The sequence below is a fragment of the Lichenostomus cassidix genome, chromosome 2 (genome assembly GCF_008360975.1).
Source record: "Lichenostomus cassidix isolate B80296 chromosome 2, HeHo_3.0, whole genome shotgun sequence".
NCBI classification, from domain to species: domain Eukaryota; kingdom Metazoa; phylum Chordata; class Aves; order Passeriformes; family Meliphagidae; genus Lichenostomus; species Lichenostomus cassidix.
Genome location: NC_139482.1, coordinates 140,869,017 through 140,892,081, shown reverse-complemented (window position 1 = coordinate 140,892,081; position 23,065 = coordinate 140,869,017). Strand labels below are relative to the sequence as shown.

General features: G+C 40.8%; 1 protein-coding gene and 1 long non-coding RNA gene across 2 annotated transcripts; one reads left to right on the top strand and one right to left on the bottom strand.

Moving 5' to 3' along the window:
• Positions 1–4,002: 4,002 nt before the first annotated feature.
• SQLE (squalene epoxidase) lies at positions 4,003–20,764 on the bottom strand. Its single transcript, XM_085053555.1, has 11 exons — positions 19,809–20,764; positions 17,438–17,690; positions 16,961–17,141; positions 15,132–15,228; positions 11,834–11,947; positions 10,064–10,235; positions 9,168–9,263; positions 8,428–8,570; positions 7,214–7,310; positions 6,630–6,717; positions 4,003–5,867 (listed from the first exon to the last, which is right to left on the bottom strand). The coding sequence occupies exons 1-11, from the start codon at positions 20,100–20,102 to the stop codon at positions 5,675–5,677; spliced, it is 1,728 nt and encodes a 575-aa protein (XP_084909681.1). The 5' UTR covers positions 20,103–20,764; the 3' UTR covers positions 4,003–5,674.
• Positions 15,597–16,991, top strand: LOC146442407 (uncharacterized). The gene is made up of 3 exons (XR_014850249.1): positions 15,597–15,624; positions 16,168–16,375; positions 16,857–16,991. It is a non-coding gene; the product is annotated as an uncharacterized LOC146442407 (long non-coding RNA).
• Positions 20,765–23,065: the final 2,301 nt, after the last annotated feature.

Genomic DNA, 23,065 nt, shown 5'->3' with positions numbered 1-23,065 from the left:
ACCAGTACTGCCATGGGTGTGCAGACACCAGTTAGAACTCTATGCTTGTACAAACATTCTGTATATTTTTACTAGGCATGACAAATTTTCAGTACCATATCTGTATCAGCCCCTGTATCAGAAACCACACCTGAGAAGACAGCATTAAGATGCCCTTGCCTGAATGATGTGAAGCTGCATCTGAAGGAAACCAGCTGTATCACAGAAACCTGAAAAAGCTGTAGTTGCATAAGAATAGCTCACACGTAAACAAGGTGTTGACCCAAAGAAAACTCATATGTTCCCATGAAAAAACAAATTAACCACAGTAATAGCATAGGTGGAACCATCTAAAATTGTATGAGTATGCAACACACCCCACTGAGTTGCTACTGAGCACTGCTACTGAGGCACTGCTGACTACCATGTTCCTATTGCCATAACATTAATGAGTATTTCACCATTTGACCCATGGTTCTGCTGTTTGTCATAGGCTGGATTGGTAACTCATGCTTGAAGATGGTTTTAAGCTCTGAAACCTGGGTGCAATACCAGAAGCCCCTTCTTCCATGGCCCTTCTCTGTCTCTGCCTTCTGAAACTGGTAACAGCAAAGGCCAAACACTTCACTCTGCAGCTTCTCTTGACTCTGCCTGAAGCTCCAGCTCTGCCATCCTCCAGTCAGTGCAAAGGCCCATTTCAAGCAGAATTGTCATTTGTTTGGTTTAGCCGTTCATCAACAATTTCCAACATCCTGTTAACCTTTCTGACTGATGCTGCCAACTGAGTGAAGCATGGACAAGACTAGTCATGGTGGTTCCAGGACACTCTCAGTTGGGTTCCACCATCATCACTGGAATTAGACAGCAGCACAAACAACAGCTGTGTGACCAGGTGGATGATCTGCTCAGCCTGGTGGCACAGCTAAAGAGAGGAAGCAAAATGGTTAAAGGGGCATAATGGAGTCTGAGAAGGAGACAGACTGGTGGAACTGTCCATGCCCTGGCCTCCCTGAGACAAGAGCAACCACCAGAAAAAACATATGATCTCCTGTATCCTCCCCCCCAGCAGGCATAAAGCAGTAGCTCCAAAGAAAGGAGTAAATGGAAGCAAATCCTCTCTGGGGCAGCAGGTGAAACCCCACCTTGCCCTCACTCTCCCAGGCGCTTCTGTACAATATGTATGAGGCTCTGGAGGTGGAATACTAGTCAACACTTGATGAGGATGAAGGTCCACATACACCAGAGGTGTTGACAGAGTCAGAAAGGCTTAAACCACACATCACAACCACCTCTATGAAGAAGAAAAGATGGGTTGTAGTTGTAGGCGATTCCCTTGTAGCGGTAACAGAGTCTAATATGTGCTGGATAAATGTTCCTTTTTGGGAAGTCTGATGCCTCCCTGGGGCCCAGGTTCAGGATATCTCCAGGAAACTTGCTAGTCTGGTATAGCTCTATTACCCATTACTGGTCCTCCATGTGAGTGGGGATGGAGCTGCATCATCCCAGTGCACAGGTCATCCAAAGAGACTTCAGCACCTTGGGATTGTTGGTAAGGGAATGTGGAGCACAGGTAATTTTTTCCTCTATCCTTTCAATTGCTGGCAACAAGAAGAAACAGATGGACTCAGTCTAATTCATTGCTCTCTGTCTGGTGTCACTGCCAGAATTTTGGTTTCTTTGACAATGGGATAGCCTACCAGGCTTGCTGGCATCTCATGAGATTCACCTTTCTCAAAAGCGGAAAACGTTCTTCGCTCAGGAGCCAGCAGGGTTCACTGATAGTGCTTTAAACTAAACATGACAGGGAAGAGGGACAATACCAGGCTTGCCTGTGACAAGGTACTTCACTACATCCTTTCCAAACGGGAGAGAGATGGATTTGGTGGGTGGACTGCTCATTGCAGTATTGGAGTAGATGAGGTTTAAATATCCCTTCCAAAACAAATTATTCTATCATCAGGATTACTTTTCCTATTTATGTTACTTTGCTTATATTAACAGTGGATTTCAGTTACCATTTAAAATACCCTGTCAGCTTTTATTGTCAGTACCTTGAATAATTTTAATCTCAGCAAACTGTTATGTCTCTGTTCACTCTGCACAGCACAGGAGCTTCACATGGAACAATTTAGGAACTGCTGACACTATTTTCCATGTAGTACCGTCAAGATAAGCAAGCCAGAATTTCAGGATGAATAATTTATCAACTGCCCATAATTATTCTGGATTGAACAGATTTCACTTTTATCCAGAATACGCAGGCACGTTTCAGAAAGTAATACGTACAAGGACTATGAGCCAGCAGAAAATGAATGCCCTACTGACACAAAAAAAAACCCCTGAGCATCAACAGTGTTACAGCAAACACCAGCACACAGGTTTTAGGGGAGGTAAGCAGCCTTTGAAGTAGCACAGGTCACAGCTTACACATTGCAAGCTAGTAAAGGCAACATGCTCCACACACCTTTCACATCTCATCCTTCTACAGTGCAGCACCTGAATCCTGTGTTCAGTCCTGGCCCCTCACTACAAGAAAGACATTGAGCTGATGGAGCATGTCCAGAGAAGGGCAGTGGAGCACAAATCTTGTGAGGAGCTGCTGAGGGAACAGGGTGTTTAGCTTGGAGAAAAGGAGGCTCAGGAGGGACCTTATCCCTCTCTACAACTCCTCAAAGGAGATGGTAGCCAGGTTGGACTCAGTCTCCTCTCCCAGGTAACGAGCAACAGGACAAGAGGAAATGGCCTCAGGCTGCACCAGGGGAGGTTCAGGCTGTACATCAGGAAGAATTTCTTCACTGAAAGGATGGTTAAGCATTGGAATGGGCTGTTCAGGCAAGTGTGGAGTCACCACTCCTGGAATGTGGCATTTAGTGCTATGGTTTAGTTGACATGGTGGTGTTCAGTCAGAGGCTGGACTTGATGGTCTTGGTGGTCTTTTCCGACCTTAATGACTGTGATTCCATACTTTCTCCTCTTTCCTCCCCACCACAAGCAAGTGTTCATACTCTTGCACAATGTGAACATCTACAGTCTCACCACTATGTAGCTACTTCTCTTGCCCCCTCTACTCTCTCCAACAGCTGCACCAGTCCTGGAACACAAGGACAACCACATGTGCACAACACATCTCCTTGTGCCCACAACACTTATCTAAGGGCACACCAATGCCATGAAATGTTGCAGTGTAGAAATCCTTTGAATGAACCTCTTAAGAGGTTAATAATAGACAACTCAAAAGTTGTATCAAATATGCATGCATTCTGCTCTCAGATTCTGAATCATGCCTGTGACAAAACCTTCCTGGCATGTTGCTTCATTTTGCTGCATATAGGTGTAGAAAATGAAAATCGGGATTCTTACAGACCATCTGCTGCCTGCTGTGGCTTAGGACTAGCTGCTGCTGGATTCCATTTTTGGCCACTTTAGCTATGGGCATTTTTCACTCGCTGCCAGCTTTACTTTTCTTACTCTCAGTTGACCCAAGAAGTTGCTTTTTTCATTACTTTGCCTCCACCCACCAACATCCCTCTGCCTCCATGAGAAAATAACTGCAGTCAGGGACTACAGAACACAGCTTGAAATTCTGCCCTGCACCTTTTCTTCTCCAGGGCAGAGCTGGTGGGTGACCAAGCAGCTGAAGTAAACACCCAGCCAACACTGTCCAACCCTAGCAAAAACCAACTTATCAGTAATCTCAGCCAGAAGCTCACATCCAGTGTTTCCCTGTCTCCCAATGATCCCTCTCTGTTTGATGCTTCAAAGTAAGCCCTTCCTCTTGTCCTGAGGACAAGGCACAGAGCCATTTCATGGTCATATTCTCAGGCTGACCCTTATCACACACACACACAAGATTTGTCTCTCCCCCAGCAATTTCCAATAAGCGATTGCTACCCCAATCATTGAGACACTTAACCAGGTACTGAATTCAGGAAAAGAAAAAGTCCTTACATACATATGTAAATTTAAGCAGATAAATCAGAATTTAACAAAACTCTTTAACCAGGTACACACACAAAAATAATCTACAGATATAATAACTTTTTATTTACGTAAGCTGAGGATGTGTATTTGGCTCAGGACTTTTTATCCATGACTTTAAAGAGACTGACTGCAAATAATATAAAAAAATAAAAAATGTAAAATTAATCAATATTTTCAAAATTGTCACAAATTTTGAAAACACTTGTATAAATTCTGCAAACTTTGTGTACCCTTAAAGGGGCATAATTTAGTTACCATATATAATATTTGAAAATATTAGTACTTTACCCGAAAGTTTCAACATAGACATATTCATGATGAGTGTAATTTCAAGAGGGTATCAAAAGTGATCATGGTTAGAAAAATATACATACTTTCACTTCTGGAAAAGAAAAGGTCATTTGAAATATCCATCAAATAAAATACTAAATAAAGTCTCTCCACAGATTTTTTTTCACAGTCCAAGATAAAATGTATGTTTATACACAGCTTATGCAATCTGTCATTTTCAAGGTAGAGTCACAGTTTCACCAGTACAGAAGAACAAAATCTGTTATTGCTCTCCAGACTGTTGGCTGCACCCATGTGTGATTGTTTAGGCAAGCCAGAATAGAGCCATTGAGTGATACCCAAACCAATCGTAAGAAAGGTAGAGAAAATGCAGATGCACAAGAGCAAAGGAAATCACACTGATAACAAGAACATTGAGAGGAATAGTGACCAATAGGAATAGACATGAACTCTTTAGTAGCATGCAGTAATTCCTACAGGAAAAATAATCCCACCACACTCCAAGTATTAAAAGGACACTTTCATGGTGCTTTTCAATAACTTTTAGAAGTAATATTAAAGATTACTTTACTGTCTACTGGAAATAGTCTGGACTGAATTTGTTTCAGTGGAAATAGTTTGCTGCTGTGCTTCAGTTCATGGCAGTGTTAAACTTCAGTTGCACACACACCAAGCAAAACAATCCCAAACTTCTAAGGTTTTAAAAGGAAGTGAGATATAGGAAGAAATTTTCAAAAACATGTGCTTCTACTACCTGAGTGCACTGCAGTAGCCAACAAAGCTATGGTTTGGTTATTACTAGTTAAATGAATTCTGGTGTAAAGAAGGAATGCAGAAAAGCAACATAGCACTTGCTACAGTAACTGAAATTAAAAATACGGTGACACATCAAGATCTGACATCCTTTACAGTGTCCTTTTAAGTGTCAACAGACCAGTATCTTAGGTGCAACTGAAACAGAACAGAGGCAAATCCTAATGAAACAACCAAATCAAGAATGTTACAATATTTCACAGTAACAAACTCTATGGAACTACTAAACAGAAAAAAGCATGAAGGATAATAGCAGCATATGGTTTACAGTTTTCACTTCTCAGTTTATTAATATTAGTGGTGCACTCAGCAATGCATAAAGCAAGGAAAGAAATTCTGTCAAAACTGGCAATTATCTACCACATCAACACTTAATTATGGTCCTTGTAAACAGCTAACTCCTTTTTGAACTTAAATTGCAAAGAAAAGAATATTTACATATAATATATATGCATATAACCACAAAACCAAAATTAAGTTAAATCCTTATCAAGGAAATTGCATTTTGAGGAGAAGAAAACATAACACAATATTAAATAGTACATGTCCAAAGATTTTGAAGGCATTGTGATTTTCATGCTTTATTCCTCCAGTAATTTTCCCCTGGATTTTAATAGACTAAATACTTCATCTCAGAGTAAATAAGTGGAAATATTATAGAGCAGCTCCGGTAAAGAATAGCTCCACTGCTGAAAATTGCTCGAGGTGTGGTGATCCAGGACTCTGACTTGAAGCAAAAATAAACGGCATACAAAGCCACAGCAAAGAAGTGGCCAATCAGTACCATTGGTTTAGGAGATAACCTGCATTAAAAATAAACACATAAACACTAGTAAATAAACAGAATCAGAAAGAACTGATAAATTTCCATTTTACAAAGACACATCTCAACTCAAGGTCACACACCCATTTCTGATTTAAGCAGCTCTGGTCCATCTCAACTCAAAAACACAAACTTGGTTCTCTTGGAACTGCTCCACATTCCCTTCTACAGCACAACCAATACATATCCTGCTGCTTTCTCTCAATTTCTAGCACTCTGTCTACCTTATCTTTCCCCAGAGGAATATTCTCAACAGGCTCTTCAGTTTTAGCTCTCATTCCAAAAAGAAAGAAATATAAAAGCACACATTCTCATGTGTTCAGAGCAGTAGGATTTACTTTGCATTCACTAGTTTCTGAGGGGTCATTTAAACACCTACATAGCTAGAGATTTCCCTGTTCCTTACAATCTTTTATGGGAGGCCTCACCATTCACTACTCTCAGCTTGACAAGCAGGAAACATCTCCATCAGCTGCTCTGCTGGTCTGGACCTCATTCAAACTCCTGTGCTGCCTACACTAATTCCTCTCCAGGTTTTACTGGAATTTTCACACAGGAAAAAAAAAAAAAAAAAAAAAAAAGAGTCAGTATTAAGACAGTTTCAAATAAAGCTCCAACCTTTAGTGTAATCTCAAAATCCTAGGCTCATTTGGGCCATCCTCCCTATGCTGAGCTGCCTGATGGGGAGCAAAGCAGATCTCACAGGAGCTCACAAAAACCACTGCCAGCACAGTGAACTTACACTGACAGCAATCCAACAGGACCTGAGACACATTCTCCTCCAAGTCTGAAGTAATGGAAACACGCTTTCTTTAGCTGATGCAAGGAATCTACAAAATGAATTAAAATGAATAAAACAAATATAATCAACACATACTGGAACATTTTCCTGCATATAAAATACTGATATTAAAACCAGGACTTTGGTAGCTTTTGTTCTGTTCGGTCCAGCTGGATTTTAAGCTACTTTTATTTATACAAAGGACAGTCTTAGAGAATATCTATGTATTTTTTGTATTAGTTGACTTGTTTTCTTTGTTTTGGAGTTTTTCTTTGGTTTGTTATTTAATACTAACTCCAGGCTTGACTTCACATTGCTAAAACTCATTCTACATCACACCAGAATGGAACAACTAGGTAGAGAACACAAGAACACTTATTAAAATTCTTTGATTGATATATTTTATATGTATCAATATACATACATATATATTTATTCATATATACACACAAATACATCGACATCTGCTCATACACATCCCCTCCCCAGTCATATATATTTACCAAGTTGTAATTAGTCTGAGGTTATCTTTAAGAAATATTTACCATCTGTGGCAGCAAAGAGTTCATAAAGTGCCTGGGCAAGAACATTCACTACAAAAGAATGAGACTTTTTTCTTGACCAGTAAAATGTTCTTTTTGCCTGGGAAAAAGAAAAAAAAGGAAAAAGAAATATATCTGTCAGTAAATACAAAGGAACACTCAAAAGACTCCCAAAGAGGTGGCAAGAGTAATGCTTGTGGAAATATAGAAGGCATTTAGTGATATGCTAGATCAGTTCCAAGCTAAGTCTTCAAGGAATTTTGGAAATTTGCTGAACCAGTTATCTAGGCTCCTCTTACATTAAATATAGGAGGGAAAAAAGGTAGTTCCAGAGCATGCTTCATCTCATCCTACAGTAGGTGTCTGGGGTACAGCTGAAACTCGATGGATAATGCTCAGCTAGCTCCCTCAATTGACTGATAATAAGTAGGAACTTACTGGAAGTCTGAGCTGACTACCTGAGATGGAGGTATCTGCATTTGATCAAGTAAGTCCTGAACTGTCCTGATATTCAGGGTTCTTCTAAGTGCTTCTCGATTTTCAAATATACTGTTTAAATCATCTACTTGTAGTCTACAATTATGCTACCTGTAGTTTAGCCAAGACAATATGCCTTACCCAATTAAAAGCAGAAAACAAATAATTAAGAAATCTTATTATCTGCTCATCAGAATTTTGGGACTAAGTCTCACTGGAAAAATAAACCTTGCATGAACACTGATGGTGCAGATCCTGGGAGAGAAGGATGCCTTCTTACTACTCAGATTAATGCAGCAGGCAAGAGGTCAGTGGAGCACTGAGATGTCTTTTGAAAGACACAAACTCATTATTGTCTAAGTTCCACTCACACAAGTGTAATGGTCCAAACCTACCACATTTAGGATCAATCTGGTTCAAATACACTACTAAAATGGGAATATCAGGTTATCCTAGCAAAGCATCCTGTGCTTTGACTAGAAACAGCATTCCAGTCTGCTTAAGTAAAACATATCAGGTCAGTAAACAAAGTTTTGAAACTGCCTCTTGCCAAACAGCCCCAGCAGTCACAGACCACAGCTCCCCTGGTGAATGCCTGATATCTGATTATTCCAGCCAAAGCTTTGAAAACTGCTGTGCCTCACCAATAACTTACTTGTCCCTGAGTTGCATAAAACTTAGAAGTGTGTCACTAAATTGCAGAAGGAGCTGTCTAAAATAAATCTAAAATAAAGAATCACCTTAAGAACATCAGAATCTTCATAAAGATCTGGGATATCCTGGAGCAAACTTCTCCATATTTTAACATCATTTAAAATAACACTCATTCCTCCACCAGTTAGAGGGTGTCTTATATTATATGCATCTCCTAAAAGAAGAACACCTAGATAGAAGAGAAAAAACAGTAGGAGATTGCACAACCATTCTGTAATCTTTAAATTCAAACCCTCTCTTAAAAATGTCAAACTTCCTAAGAATTCGTTTCCACCAGATAATAAGATGAATAACAACTAGAATTTAAAAAACAAAGCTAAAAAATCACAAAGTATGTCTTTAAATTAAAAGGCCTAAAACAGTTTTCATATGATCAAGGCCAAACTATTTTTTCCCTATAGGTATGCATGTGCATGTGTCAAAGAACACACTTTTTAAGTTAATTTCTTCACTTGAAAGAAATCATGTCATTTTAAAAAGACCACACTTGTATTGAGCAACTGTGTAAATTAAACTTATAGATAAAGCATAGGCATTGCTTTAACATCTGGTGTCAGATAAATAGGCATTGATTTAACATCTGGTGTCAATATGAACATTCCAGTTAAATTATGACCAAGGTGCACATTTTCAAAATATTATCTTTCATAGAAGATTTATGAGACAGTTGTATGGAACAACAAATATACATCTATGACAACAAAGTCCTATGCCCCAGAGGATGTTTATAATGCCTTTTTCATTGCTTTTAATTCATAATACACACCTTTCTTGTTTACAGCTGAAGGAGGTAAGAAGCTGGCTGGCATAGTCCTTAAACGATCATTCTGAACTGCTATCAAGAATGGTTCCTTTAAGTGATCTGCAATAACCAAATTATTTCAGTCACAGTAGTTAGACAAAGTCACAAATAATTTGTACACGATCCATTTTAATTTATTTTTAGACATATCACAAAATCATAGAATGATCTGGGTTAGAATGGGACCTTGAAGATCATGTAATGCTAACCTTCCTGCCATGAGCAGAGACACTTCTACTAGACCAGGCTGCTCAGAGCCCCATCCAACCTGGCCTTGAACATTTCCAGGGATGGGGCAGCCACAGCTTCTCTGAGCAACAGGTTTTAGTGCCTCACCACCCTCACAGTAAAGAACTTGTTCCTAGTATCTAATCTTAACCTACTCTCTCAATTTGAACCCATCCTCCCTTGTCCTGTCTCTGGCTGCCCGTGTCACTAGTCCTGCCCCATCTTTCTTTCGGACTCCCTTCAGGTACTAGAAGGCCACAATTAGGTCACACCAAAGCCTTCTCTTTTCCAGACTGAACAAAACCAACTCCCTCAGCCTTTCCTTACAGGAAAGGTGCTCCATCCCTCTGGTCAACTTGGTGGCCTCATCTGGATTGGTTCCAAGAAGTCAGTGTCCTTCCTGTGCTGGGGACCCCAGAGCCTTATATAATCCTTCTGAATTGCTAGCCTCACAGATGTGAGCTGAACAAACTTGTGTGTGCTGCTTGGTGTGGAATCAAAGAAGGGCAAATGGTTACTGAAACAGTGACTGTGCACATGGGAAAAGCCACACAGTTCTATGGATTCAATCAAATGTGTCTTTTTGGACATATTTAAACGTGACAGTTATCTAGAAGTCTTTCTAGACTCACCAGGTAGTTGTGGATGAATGTTCTCAACCATGTACTCTTTTAAATTTTTTGGCATTTCCCCTCGAATATCAACAAGGACCCGAGTTTCAGTTGAAGAAATCTTATAGATTAGCACAGGACTTGTTTTAGCTAAAACAAGTTCAGCATAATTATCTTTAAACTGTGATGCATCCTTAGAAAGGAAAGAAGGGGAGAAAGTTTGAGACTGATTAATGAAAGGATATTAAACATCAGACATACAAAATAATTTTCTAAAAATCCTGTATCATATTAAGTTTATGCTATTTTTCTCTTCAATGAAGAAGTGTTTTCAAAAAGAAAGTTCTGAACTTCAAGGTAGCAACAATTCTTTTGCCAATCCATTTTAGTATTTAAATCACTAATTTATCCATTTTATTTGAATACCTCACCAACATTTAATACATGCCATTGACAACCTGCAATGTAATCAATGTAGTAGTTTTTAGTAAGATCATTTTGTTTTCTTTTCATAAAGAAAGTAGTGGGAAGGAAAGAAATACACTAGTCTAAACACAACTACATGGAGACACCAACTGAAGAAGAATCATAGGGCCATATCTAATGAGATCTTAAAGGAGATTCCAAAGGTAGAAAAACATGAGCAGAGCTAACTGGGTTAGGGACCCAGAAAGTGCTGAAGTTCCTCCAAGTCAGTGTCTCAGTCTAGTGAAATTTCGGTTAGCTTTGATTCATTCTCCCTTAGTTATTTTTGCTGTTAATGCAACAGTTAATGCAGCACACACAGAGGGAAAGATCCAGCCAGGATTTCTACCTGGATTCTCCAACCACCCAGCTACCAACTCAGATTCCCAATCCAAAACCAGGACACCACCTTCTCTCTTGAAGTTTATAGATCCTGAAGGCAATATGTACCTGGTTGCAAGGTATCCCACTTTCAGGCAAGGAGCACAGTTTGGGTGCTCTTCTGGAGTAGAAAATGTAGGCAGTTTGACTCACAGCTGCTAGGATGATCTAAAACTCAAGGTTTTTACTCTCTGAACAAATACTGTAACTATTGTTAAAAAAAAAAGTGTCATCCCTATCTTAACGCAAGCCTGTTAAAACACCTATATCCAAGGAAACAATTTTATCAACTTGGTTCCAGGTTTACAATGGTGCATTACTTCTGATCCAGAGCTTAATGCTAAAATAGGGCATAGCACTAATAAAAAGCAGTGCTATGTGTGCTGTAAGATGCTGAAATGTTTTTTCTTAAAAAAAAAAACCCAAAACTTCTATGAACTGGTCTAGTGAGTCCAGTGCTCAGTTTAAAGTAGTTATGTTGCATCACAGTCCATTTTCTTAAACACTCCCTTGTTCAACTACATGTTTAAGGTTTACCCTATACTCCACCCTTAAAATCAGAAATCTAACTTTTAACAACAGTATCCACTTTTAAAAAACAAAGCCAGAGCAGGCTCACAGATAAGTACTTAAAAGTGTTTTAAGAGTAGAAAATCTCACCTGTAACTGTACCTAATATGTCAAGTCTGACACAGTAAATTCAACTGTTCTAGAGCTGGGATGGAATACGCATCAACACTTTAAGAGTTAAAATTATAGAAAAAAACTTCCAAGCACTTCTCAAAGGCTCACAAACTGACAGTACAGCTGGATAAACACCTAAAAGCATAGTTCTAATTTATTCTGTTGGAAGAGGAAATGAACGACAACATATTCAGTGAAATTCAGACCCACATTAAGAAGCAGCAGCAGAGTGGTTTATATAGTATTATACATAAAAGTTACCTTCAAAATGCAACCAACAAAATGGGATGAAACAGTAACTTTGTTGGATACCAAGTTTTTCCTGAACTTGGAGAAAAGTCCATCAGCTACAACTGTAAGTGGGGCATGGAGTTCCTGCAGTATAAGTTAAAAGATATGACACAGTTAATTTTGCTTCAGAACAGTGAGAAGCAATTCCCAAGCTCTCCTTTGCAATTGCACAATAGATGTTTTAAAAAACAATAAACATCTATGAGGATCACACACCATATTAGCAACATATGTATTATGAAATACTGTGGGTTTTGCCTTCCTCATTTTCATACTTACCTGTCTGCTCTAAAAGCTGATCTAACAATATACTCCAGCTTTTTTAGACATGCATTCAGAAAACACAGCCATGGGAACTGTGTAGAAACTGGCATTAAAATTACAGTAAAGAGGACTATTTGCTCCCTTCAGGGTGTAATGTTCTTCAGAAGAAAAAAGAAAACAAAAAAGAATTTTAAATTAAAAAACTATGCATAAGCAACTAAAAAAACTAAACCAAAGTGTAACAAACTGACAAGCATTAAGCATATGGGCTCTTCTTTAAAAGACCAAGCAGGGAACTCTAAGCAGTTGCTAGTCTATTTAGGAACTATAACAAACAGTATATATATACAAAATACAAATCTGAGTAAACTGATCAGGTTCAGCCTGTAGGTCTGCAAACTCCTAATGTTTAACACATTGCTCTTGAACATAAGCAAGTTATTCCAATTACTGAAATGTATTTCTATGCTTTCTACTTTTATGGTAATATAACAACATTATTATACTAGAAAGCATTTAAAGATAGGTGTTTCCTTCTACCTACAGCTTTCTCAATGTCAATATGTTCAGTGACTGAACTTCAAATGACAATACCAATAATTAGCCCTTGGCTTCCAGTGATTTCATACATTTGGCATAAGCAGTGAAAAATATTTCTCCTTTTAAGCTTTCAGGTTGTAAGTAAGAGAAAAAAAGCACACTGTATTTCATTAGGACTCCTGGGAAATCTTTTACTATTGTATGGAAGCATCTGGTGAATCACTCTGTGAGTGGGTTCCTCTGTGAGCAGCTGCCTCCAATATTGGCATGAATTCATAGAATCATAGAATATTCTGATCTGGAAGGATCAGAATCAAAAGGATCATCAACTTTGACTCCACTTGGGTCACACAAACCTTAGTATCTTTTGCTGTGTGAAGGGAAGTTGGGACAAAATCAGATAAGAGTAGATGTGATAATACGTTTTCTGGTGTCTGTGATTACAGAAGTGAACTCCTGAGTAGAGTTAACAAAACCTCTTTCCTATGGATTCCTAGATTGGATGATTGCAAGATCTAATTGTTCCTGCAATTAGGCCAAAGTCACCTGTCCATATCAGTTTCCTGCTGTCTAATGATTAGAACACTAATGCTACAATTTTTCCACAGTCAACACAATAAACCTTGAGTCTGTTCAGTTGCCTAGTTTCGATAAATTTTATGAGGTGACTTTTAGCATACTGGTTAATTTGAACCTCATTTAAGAGAATAAAAATCTCAGAGGTAATGTGGTGAAGAATGTGGGATGGAGAGAACAGAAAAACAGACACACAACACAGATCAGCCTCCTTTCTTTATAAAAGCAGGTTAAGGAATGTAAACATGCTTGAGTTTGGGGGTTTTATTCAACTAAGAGCTTCCTAGCTGTAAAAATTCACAGGTAGGGAAACATACTAAATAGAAACATTCAACGGGAATTTCTTATATGAGATTTCTAAAATCAAAGGAGATCTAAGCCAGCAAATGAAACAGCTTTTTTAAGCCACAGAACTTCAACATTCAGAGCAAAACGTGAATTTGTTTATCCCCAGTATACAGTTAGGAAACTTAAGACCTTTAGAACAACATCCATACTCTCAGGAAAGATGCAGGCTAGAACACTGGTAACCCTACTGCTGGTCAAGTAAGTCACACTTGAAATTACAACAACATCCATAAGTGTGTGAAGCTTAAAAACAAAGCTCAAAAAAATATGCACTTTCTCCTTCTACCCCTCAAACAAAACCAAAACAAAACACCCTTCTATGTTGCTGGACGATAAAGCTGATTCAATTTGGGAAATAAACCCCAACAAACACTCTTCCCCTGCAAAAAACCCTCCTCATCTCCAAACTCCCTGTCTTTCCCATACCTGTGATTCAGTGGCTTATTCTCCTACAGTGGATTTCCTAGTATGGTTTATGTAAAATAGACCAAGGAGCAAGACTTGGAACTCACTCCTCCTCCAGCTACCTCAAGAGGGGTCAAGGATGTTGTCACCTCTCTGATCTCTTACAGCACTTAGCCATCAAGTGGGCTAAAATGGCACTTGCCTCAGGACAGTCTAAAACCAGCTCACTCTCCTACAGCTTTGACAAGTACTTCTAAAAGGCTCTCTCACATATTGCTCTATGCCAGCAGTCCCATTTCTAAATGACTTAGAGATTACAGATGTTGTTAATAATCCTCAGAGCAGGATCTTCCAGCTACTTAAGAACCTTCTCCATCGAGTATGGAGGGCAGCAGGGCATAGGCGGGAGATTCCCATCAGAGCACATCTACATGAATTTAGGCAGCAAAGGAACTTCAAAGTCCACAAAGAAGATTACAAATTTAGTTTTCCTGGAAAAGAGGCAGCATATCCAGAACTTCAGTACAGGGATTCTACCCAGACTGGTCTTTCCCAAACTTTTTAAGTTCACACAGTTCCATAGTATTTAGCCAGCAGTTTAGAATTAGCTGACGCAAAGAACATTAATCAAATCAGTGACACAGTTAAAATGTGCCACAATTCCGTCATCCGAGAAATGACCAGACAGAGCTTTCCCTATGAATTGGTAACTTTCTCATTCCTAGTCCCTCAATAGACAGTGGAAGTATATGTGGAAATGCAGACCACTACCCACAGGCAAAGGACAAATCTTAATATATTGGTTTTTTCACCAGGAACTCTCAAAAGATTTTAAACTCCAGACATATGAATAATGAAACAAATAATGAACTGAATTCTCCAGAGACACTGCAAGCAGAAGCTGCATAAGAAGTTATTACAAGAATTCCCATACTACCGGACTGTATCCACTTGAAAGTAATCTCCCTTTATTAAATCTTTTGCTTTCTTGATAACTGCATTATTTCTGCACCAGTGCTCTGAAATATGAGGGCTTTTAAAATTATGTATATATATATGCACACATATATATATATAAAGCAACCCTCAATTTTCTCAATAGTTTAACAAAGATTGTAACAGAAAACTGTCTAACCTTAGTGTCTCCAGTTTCTTTGTCCTTGTACTGAACACCCACGACACAGTCATCTTCCTCAAGTAACTGTAACACAGTCCCTTCAATGAATTTTGCACTGAAATGAAATAGAGAGGTTAAAACAGAAGAGGATTAATGATGTCAACATTTCAAGGCACTAGACACAGAAAGAAACCCAAATTTTCAACAATCTTGTCTCTGTCAACACAATTGGTTTAAATTAAAAAATAAAAAGTGTTATTGAAAACTTTCTTAAGCCACATTAAAAGCCAAAAAGAACTGGTCACTAATTTAAATTCAACATTACCTTTGGTTTGATACGTGAATATTCTAAAAACCATAGTTTTTCACAGACACCCTGCTACTTAGCAGAGTCTCCAGCTGTGCTCCATGGCCAGGTGAGAGATGCTGAGAGGAATTTCACACCTAATAATAGTCAGAAATTAGGCAGCTGGTCATCCCTGAGAAATGGTGGGAATCGCTGATAATGCAGGTGAGACCTAACTCAAAGGAAATTAAAGAGGAAGATGAGGAGCACCTAAACCCTGAACATGTACACTAGATAAAAATCATGTACATCTATGTACACTAGATAAAAATCAGGCACCTAATTTTCAGAGCAGTCCAAACTAACCTAACCTGTTTAGGACAAGGATATCTTGTCACCTCAGGATTTCAGAATATGATTTTGGGTTTTTTTTTTCTATTCATGCTTTTAAAGCTCTGCTAATGCTTATGTTCAAATGGATCATCCTTTGCTTCCATCTCCCAACCAGAGTTCTCTGGGTTCAGAAGTTAAATCTCTCTAAACTTCTATCCCTTGTTGGATCTGAGCTATTAGACTTGATCACAGCACTTCAGACTTAGCAGCTTGAAATGGGACACTCTCTCCCTCACAAATATTCCTTATCCAGATGGAATTCCACAACCAGGAGAACTGAGCTAAAGGTCCACATGAGAATACAACAGCTTCCTATTAGGCTCTTAGAAGGAATACGAGAAGTTCAATTAATGTGTTTTTTCTCCTGTTATCCAGCATGGAAATTTCAGAGCAGATCAGGAGTGCCTTCATTTTCCAGATAACAGGCACACTACACTGGCTATATCAAAACATGAATGGCTACGAGTGAGCACACAACAGAAACCTCAGCAGCAAGGGAGTGCAGCAGCATGCCAGGGAATCACAGTTCTGCAGATCCTACTGGCTTCAGGTTTCTTTTATAGTTGTCATTTCAGTCACCTATGTAGGTGCTCACCCACTACAAATTAGTTTTTAATTATATATAATTAGTTTATTATTGTAAACCAGTGATGCCCTACCTCTTTCTGCTGCAAAAATAATTTTACTCATCTGAAATACATTCCTATTGCCTAGTACTTATAAAGAGGATATACTAATCAGTAATAATTATCCCCTATATCTTCAAAAGCTTTGAAATAAATAACAAAATCTCCTGGCACTGTTAAAGAGTTCTTGACCTTTGACTGCACATAAACATGAAGTTTTCTACGCCACAAATTAAAAGGCATACACAAAATAAACATTAAAGAGTGTGTGAAAAATGGGAAATAATTTAATTAAAATCACAAACATGATTTTTGCATATTTTTGCTTCAAAGACTGTGTACAGCTACTGGAGTTTTCCCCATAAGTTGAGCAATCAGATGCCTAAAGAGCAGAATGAGTAACTAGCTGCTGCTTTCTCTCCCTCTTGTTCATCACAGCCCTCTGCATTGGGACAGAGGGGAATGGTTAAGGAATCTCACGGAAATGGGGGAACAATGCTTCTGAATCTCTGGATCCCAACTGCACTGCTCACATGACTCACTTGGGCTCTGCCATAGCTGCCCTTCGGAGACCCATGATAAACTGGCCATGATGAAAAGATCTTCCACTGGCCACACGTCCATCTTCAGATGTTGGATAAGGAATCTCAACCTCCAATTTGCTCTCTATGTCATGAATTATGTAACCATTTACTGTTTGTGCATCAATACCTTCTACCGTATCTGCAAAATATAAGCCAGAAAATGGGTTAAAACAAGTCTTTAGGAAAGCTTCATTGTTTGTTAAAGGCACTTCTTTACATAGAGTCCAATTTTCTTAAGTAAAACACCTATGTTGAAACATGAGTAATTTCAAAACAGCAAACTAGAAACACACAAGCAATTTCAATTCAGATGTAAAGCGCAGATAATGTATTTCTTAATTTTTCCTGTAGGTATGCTTTTACTAAATGCATTGTTGAGTGCAGCTGTAGTAACTCTTGTGTTACATATCTATTTACATTTTGAAATGTACTCACCTTCAAGACCCAAGTCTCGAAGAGCATTAAATCCTCCAGGTTGCAACAATTCTCCAACTATCCTGTCAGGCTCTTTCAGATCCCTCTCTATCACAGTCACCTTCCTTCCATCCCTTGAAAGCACTGTGGCCAAGGAAGAACCAAGGACGCCTGATCCCACAATGATGATTTCTGGATCATATTGGGGTGACAATGTTGTATTTGGAGCGGTCTCTGTCAGATACACATCTGAGAAGTTCACTTCTCTTCTACCCTTTAGAAAAAAAAGCCAACAAAGTTACATGTGCCAATGTATCTGTACCATAACCTTGTCAAGAGGGTTGACTTGGGAGTAGCTCTACTTTGACCCAGGGGACTGAGGGCGCATTGGTAGTTGGACAGCATCTTCCGGTTTATTTCTGTCCAAAATTGAATCAGTCATGCTTTACAATGCAACAAAAGCACAAGAGGCAGAGAAAAGAAAAATCAATATCCCTGCGAACAAAATCAAGACCCTTGATTAAACTTGCCCTGCTGATCAAAGACAAACCACAAACAAAGCTGCCAGAGAGACTGAAAGTTGTTATAAAAGGCAGTAAGAAAAGGCTGGCCCACATTCTTGTCCTATAAAGTAAGACTGATACCTTCATACCAATGAACCACACCAGCATGGAGACCTTAGCACTTCACAATGAAAAAGGTATTAGATTTACTAGAAAATATATTTCTTTGGAAAACATACTCCTTTTAAATTTCAGCCTAAGGAAACCTACCTAACTACCCAAATAACAACTTACGGTAATATTCAGCATGGAAAAGTGTCAGCAGAAGCAGCTGCTTGGGAAATGTTATTAAGAAGTGGTCCTGAAATGGAAACTCATCTAACAATTAAAAGTATAAGCAAAATCACCATTCGTCTACATTTAAAGCTGTAAAGAATTGACATACATTGGATTGGACATCAGTTAATACACAAATTGGTATCTTAAGACTAACTACGTTATAGAAACTTCCTAACAGCACCTATTCACATACACTTCAAAGTGAAAAACAGTTTTAAGGGCAACTCTGGTGCAAAGCTGCAAGTCATTTCTCCAGCTGGTAGATGAGAGTTCAATTCAGTCTTTCACAAATGCTTCAACACTGCAGTGCTGACATTGGTAAAAATATGATTACATCAGTAAAACAAATGCCCAGAACAACACCGACACCAGAATTTCTAGTGGCATAGTGTCACGTTTATATTTACAATACAGTGAGAGTGCAAAACCAACTGTCTGAATTCAGGTAACACAAGAAATTGGTATAGGCAGGCTTTAACAGAAAAACAAAATAAAAATCCAAAACCTTTGACTTGCAGCCAAAAAGTTTCATGTTTTTCTGCGCAAGGGGTCAGTGCTCATGTCAAAATGCCCAGAAGTACACAGGAAAGTAGGCAAATAGTGCTGGCCACAGATGTACTGGATATCCATGTCCAGTTCATAGTCTCAGATGGCAGGATTCCAGCTAAGCTCCAGGTACCACCTGCAGCTCTCCACTGTTCCACAGCAAGGCTCATGCTGGGCTCAAGGGAACAGACTGACTATCTGAGCAGATCCTGTATCTACTGTACAAGCAATAGGCCAGCAAGAATTTCCAAGTAACTGTCTCTGCAATCGTCTAAACACATGTGTTTCATCCATAAATATTAGTAAGCGCATCAGAGAGTTACAGAACAGCAGGGCTGGAAAGGGTCTCTGGACATCATCTAGTTCAAAGCCCCTGACCACGCAGGGTGAGAGCAGACTGGCCTGGGGCATGTTTTGGTTACCTCCAAGGATGGAGACTCTGCCACCTCTCTGGGAAACGCTGCAGTGCTCAGTCATCCTCACAGTAAATGGTGCTTCCTGATGCTAAGCCCAAACATCCTGTGTTTCAGTCTGTGCCCATCACCTCTTGTTCTGTCACAAGGCACTGATGAAAAAAGCCTTGGCACAGCCCTATTTGCACCCTCCCTTCAGGTATTCACACACACTGATGAAATTATGAACCCACTCAGCCTTCTCTTCTGCTGGCTGGACTCAGCCTTTCCTCATAGAGATTCTCCAGTCCTTCATCTGTACAACAGACTGGCAACTGAAGATATTTTTCTGCTAGTATAATAATCCTTTACTCCAAATCTTTCTTCAAACATATTTGACTTGGTGCTAGAAAACCCCTGGCATACCACTTAAGTAAGTTTCACTCTTGCCATCCAAAACTAACACAAAATACGACAAATCAAACATCTAGCATCTAAAGACAAACCCTTTCCACCCCCTTCTTAGCTCTTTTCCCTCACCAGGGCAGAGGGTCAGTGGCCAGAGAGAAGAGCAGCAGGACCTTGCATGTGGCACGTCTGAATCGAACTTACCTTTCTGGATTTGGGCTGTTCAACTTGTTGAGACCCCGGGGTGGGTCTGGCCCAGAAGAAGCCAACCAGCGGCAAAGCTGAGAGCACATCAGTGAGCACCCCCAGGTGTGACTTCTGCTTCTGCTGCTGCCGCTGCCGGGGGCCCCTGAAGTGGTACCTGTAGGACAGCACCAAGCCGAGGGAGAAAAACACCAGCACGGAGAGCAGCACCTCCTTGTTAGCGTAAGTCATGAGGTCTCCACACTTTTTATACACGTAAATGAAGGAGGCAATACCCAGGAAGGTCCACATCATGAGAGTCACTGTTCCGGTTGTTGCTCCAAAGCTTCACCGTCGACGGATGCTGCCCAAAATGGGGTTTCGTGCAAGAGATTAAAAATGTATGTACAGAAAGCGACGATTTCCTTTGCAATGAAAGGTGGGGAGATCTCAATGGAAAAACAAGGAGCCCTACAAGAGGAAGAAGCCCCACCTCGCCAGGCTGCCACAGGAGCCTGGGCAGAGGCTCCGAAACCGGAAAAATAATATAAAACGTCTTCTCAAGAATCCTCGAGCTCCACGCGGCACCTCCCGGACACGCGATGCCGGAGGAGCTGGAGCTCGTCCCACCGCCCCCCGCGTCACCCCTCCGCCGCGCCCAGCCCCGCTCGGTGCCGGGACTGCTCCGCTGGCGGCGGCGATGCGGCCGGAGCCCTCACGCCCGGGGATGAGGCGGCGGCGCCGCGCGGGGCGGGGGGAAGGGCGGGGCACGCCCAGGGGGGCGCGGCTGATGCTCTGCTCTACCTGCCCGCGCCAGGGCACCCCGCAGCCGCCTCACGGAGAGAAGATGCGGTGCCGCTGCCTCCCTCCTTGACCCGCTCCCGGCGCCCGGCGGCGCCTCGCGGCAGGAATAGGGAGGGCGGGAGGGATCGAGGGGCGATAGGGGCGAATGGCGGGGGCGGCCGGCGGGAGGGGCGGCCCTGCCGCCATGCTAATGAGTAACGGCCGCCGCCGCCCCGCGGGTACCGCGCGCCCGTGCCTCAGCGGCGCCGGCCAATCGGCGGCGCTAAGCCGAGATGGCGCTATGGCCGCCGGCCAATGGGAGCGCCGGGAGGGCGGGGCTTGCGCTCGCCGGGCGATGTGACGCGGAGGGCGGGGCGGGGTTGCCGTGGTGACGGGATGAGGGGAGGTGCGGCTGAGGGGCGGCGGGAGGCCGTGGGCAGCGGGCGGCGGCACGGCCCTGACCCCTGCTCGGCTGGGCCCTGAAATCATAGAATCGTGGAAGGGTTTGGGTTGGAAGGGACATTAAAGATCATCTAGTTACAGCTCCGTGCCGTGGGCAGGGACACCTTCCACTAGACCACGTTTCTCAAAGCCCCATCCAGCCCAGCCTTGAACACGACCAGGAATCAGACATCCACAGCTTCTCTGGGCAGCCTCTTCCAGTGCCTCACCATCCTCACAGTAAAGAATTTGTTCCTGATATCTAATCTCAGTTTACCCTCTTTCAGTTTGAAGCCATTCCCCCTTGTCCTGTCACACCATGCCCTTGTGAAAAGTCGCTCTCTAGCTCTGTTGTAGCCCCTTTACATACTGCAAGTTGCTGTATGGTCTCCACAGAGCCTTCTCCATCTCTCTTAGCCTGTCTACATTAGAGACGAGCTGCATCTCCTCTGATCAACTTTTCAGCCCTTGTCTGGACTCATTCCAATGGATCCATGTCTGTTTCTGTTGGGCTCCCCACAGTACTCCAAGTGAGGTCTCCAGGAAGAACTAGTGAAAGAATTATCAAAACCAATCACATGCACATGGAGTGAAAGGAGATGAGATCTTTGTAGTGGTAAAACGGGGTAGATTTTGAAGAGGGGAAAAACATCTGGTAGCTTCTCAGTAAAAGGAGATAAAACCAGTTTGATAGTCTTGAATAAATATAGGTGAAATTGGAAGCCATTAACAGATGAGGTTTTGGCTCACTCATCAGATCAGTCAGTTGAAGCTAAAAGTAAAGATCCTGTGAGCAAAAGAGATCAAACACTGATTTTTCTATATGGAAACAACATGGGTCTCATCCAAAAATGATGGTTATTCCCTCAACAGTTAAATTAATTCTGGTGCAGCAGAAGCATCCAAAATCATAGATGTCTATCGGTAAAAACATGTTCATGGCAGGTGCTGCTTTTCACCAGTTTGAACAAGGGTTATTACAGCTGTCAACAAATTTTTTATCTAAACCACTGGAGACTAAACTTCTTAAATACATCTGCACTTGACTTCCTATGTTCTGTTTATTAATGTTCCTTTTGCCTTTTAAAAATGCCATTCTTTTATGGTCCAATCTCCACAGATTGAATTAAACTGTGTGTAGCCCTTCTGGGCATTTCATGCTAGAGACCAAACACAAGAAGAGCCATAGCCTTCAAGTTAATGGAACCAACACAAACCTAAAGACTAAGAAATGTAAATTGATATACATGAACCAACAACTGCTGAAAATTAATACCAGACTAATGTAAGTACATAGTCAGAACCGTACGAAGGAGCAGAACAGGCTGAAGTGGCCACTAGAAAGGATGGTAGTTAAGGAAACAGACCAAAGCAGAATTCTGCAGATGAAGATACTGTTAAAATTATTTTAAGACTAGAGTAAAATTTCTTCTTCCCTTTTACTACCGACTACCGAAACCCTTTACCCCATGAGGATCCTGCTTGATGCAGCTGTAAGATTATTTTGGTTACAATAGGTATATGTAACCCACTGCAGAACATGAAATTTCTGTCTTGTCCAAGTCACCCTATAGCCCTGTAGCCATTGTGCCTGAGCCAGAGCAGAGGGCAGAAAATCATGGAAGGTACAGGAAAGAGTAAGTGTGGGTGTCTCTTTGGCTGCAGGCTATAATTAGATCTTATTAGGTGATCAACAAAACTGTATGCTTCTTCTCCTTCCACCCCAAGAAATCACCTTCTCTTTATGAAATACTCATGCAAAATTTCTTTAAAGATTATGTAATTTGTGAGTCATTTTTCTTGATACTTCTGTTTGGAGTGGTTAGTGCTGGGAATTGAAGCAATTACAGAATTCTGACAGATGCATCCGCTCAAGGCTCAGATGCTTTTTGAACATTTCTGTATTTCCAGCCAAGACATTGAAAGTGGGTGGCTCCCTGCTACTTCTTTATTTACTCTCACTCTCCTGGCTGTGGTGAAGAGCTTGGCATATTTACATTTCCTGAAATGTAAGTTCACTGTAAGAGCTACCTTTTTTGCTTATGCTATTGCAA

Bases quoted from the DNA above. Each gene is read 5' to 3' on its own strand.
- SQLE (XM_085053555.1), bottom strand. From the start codon at position 20,102: ATGATGTGGACCTTCCTGGGTATTGCCTCCTTCATTTACGTGTATAAA. The intron at 17,142-17,437 runs GTGAGTACATTT...TATATTTTGCAG, and splicing joins TCGAGACTTGGGTCTTGAAG to ATACGGTAGAAGGTATTGAT. The intron at 9,264-10,063 runs GTGAGTCTAGAA...TGGTTATTGCAG, and splicing joins CATTCATCCACAACTACCTG to ATCACTTAAAGGAACCATTC.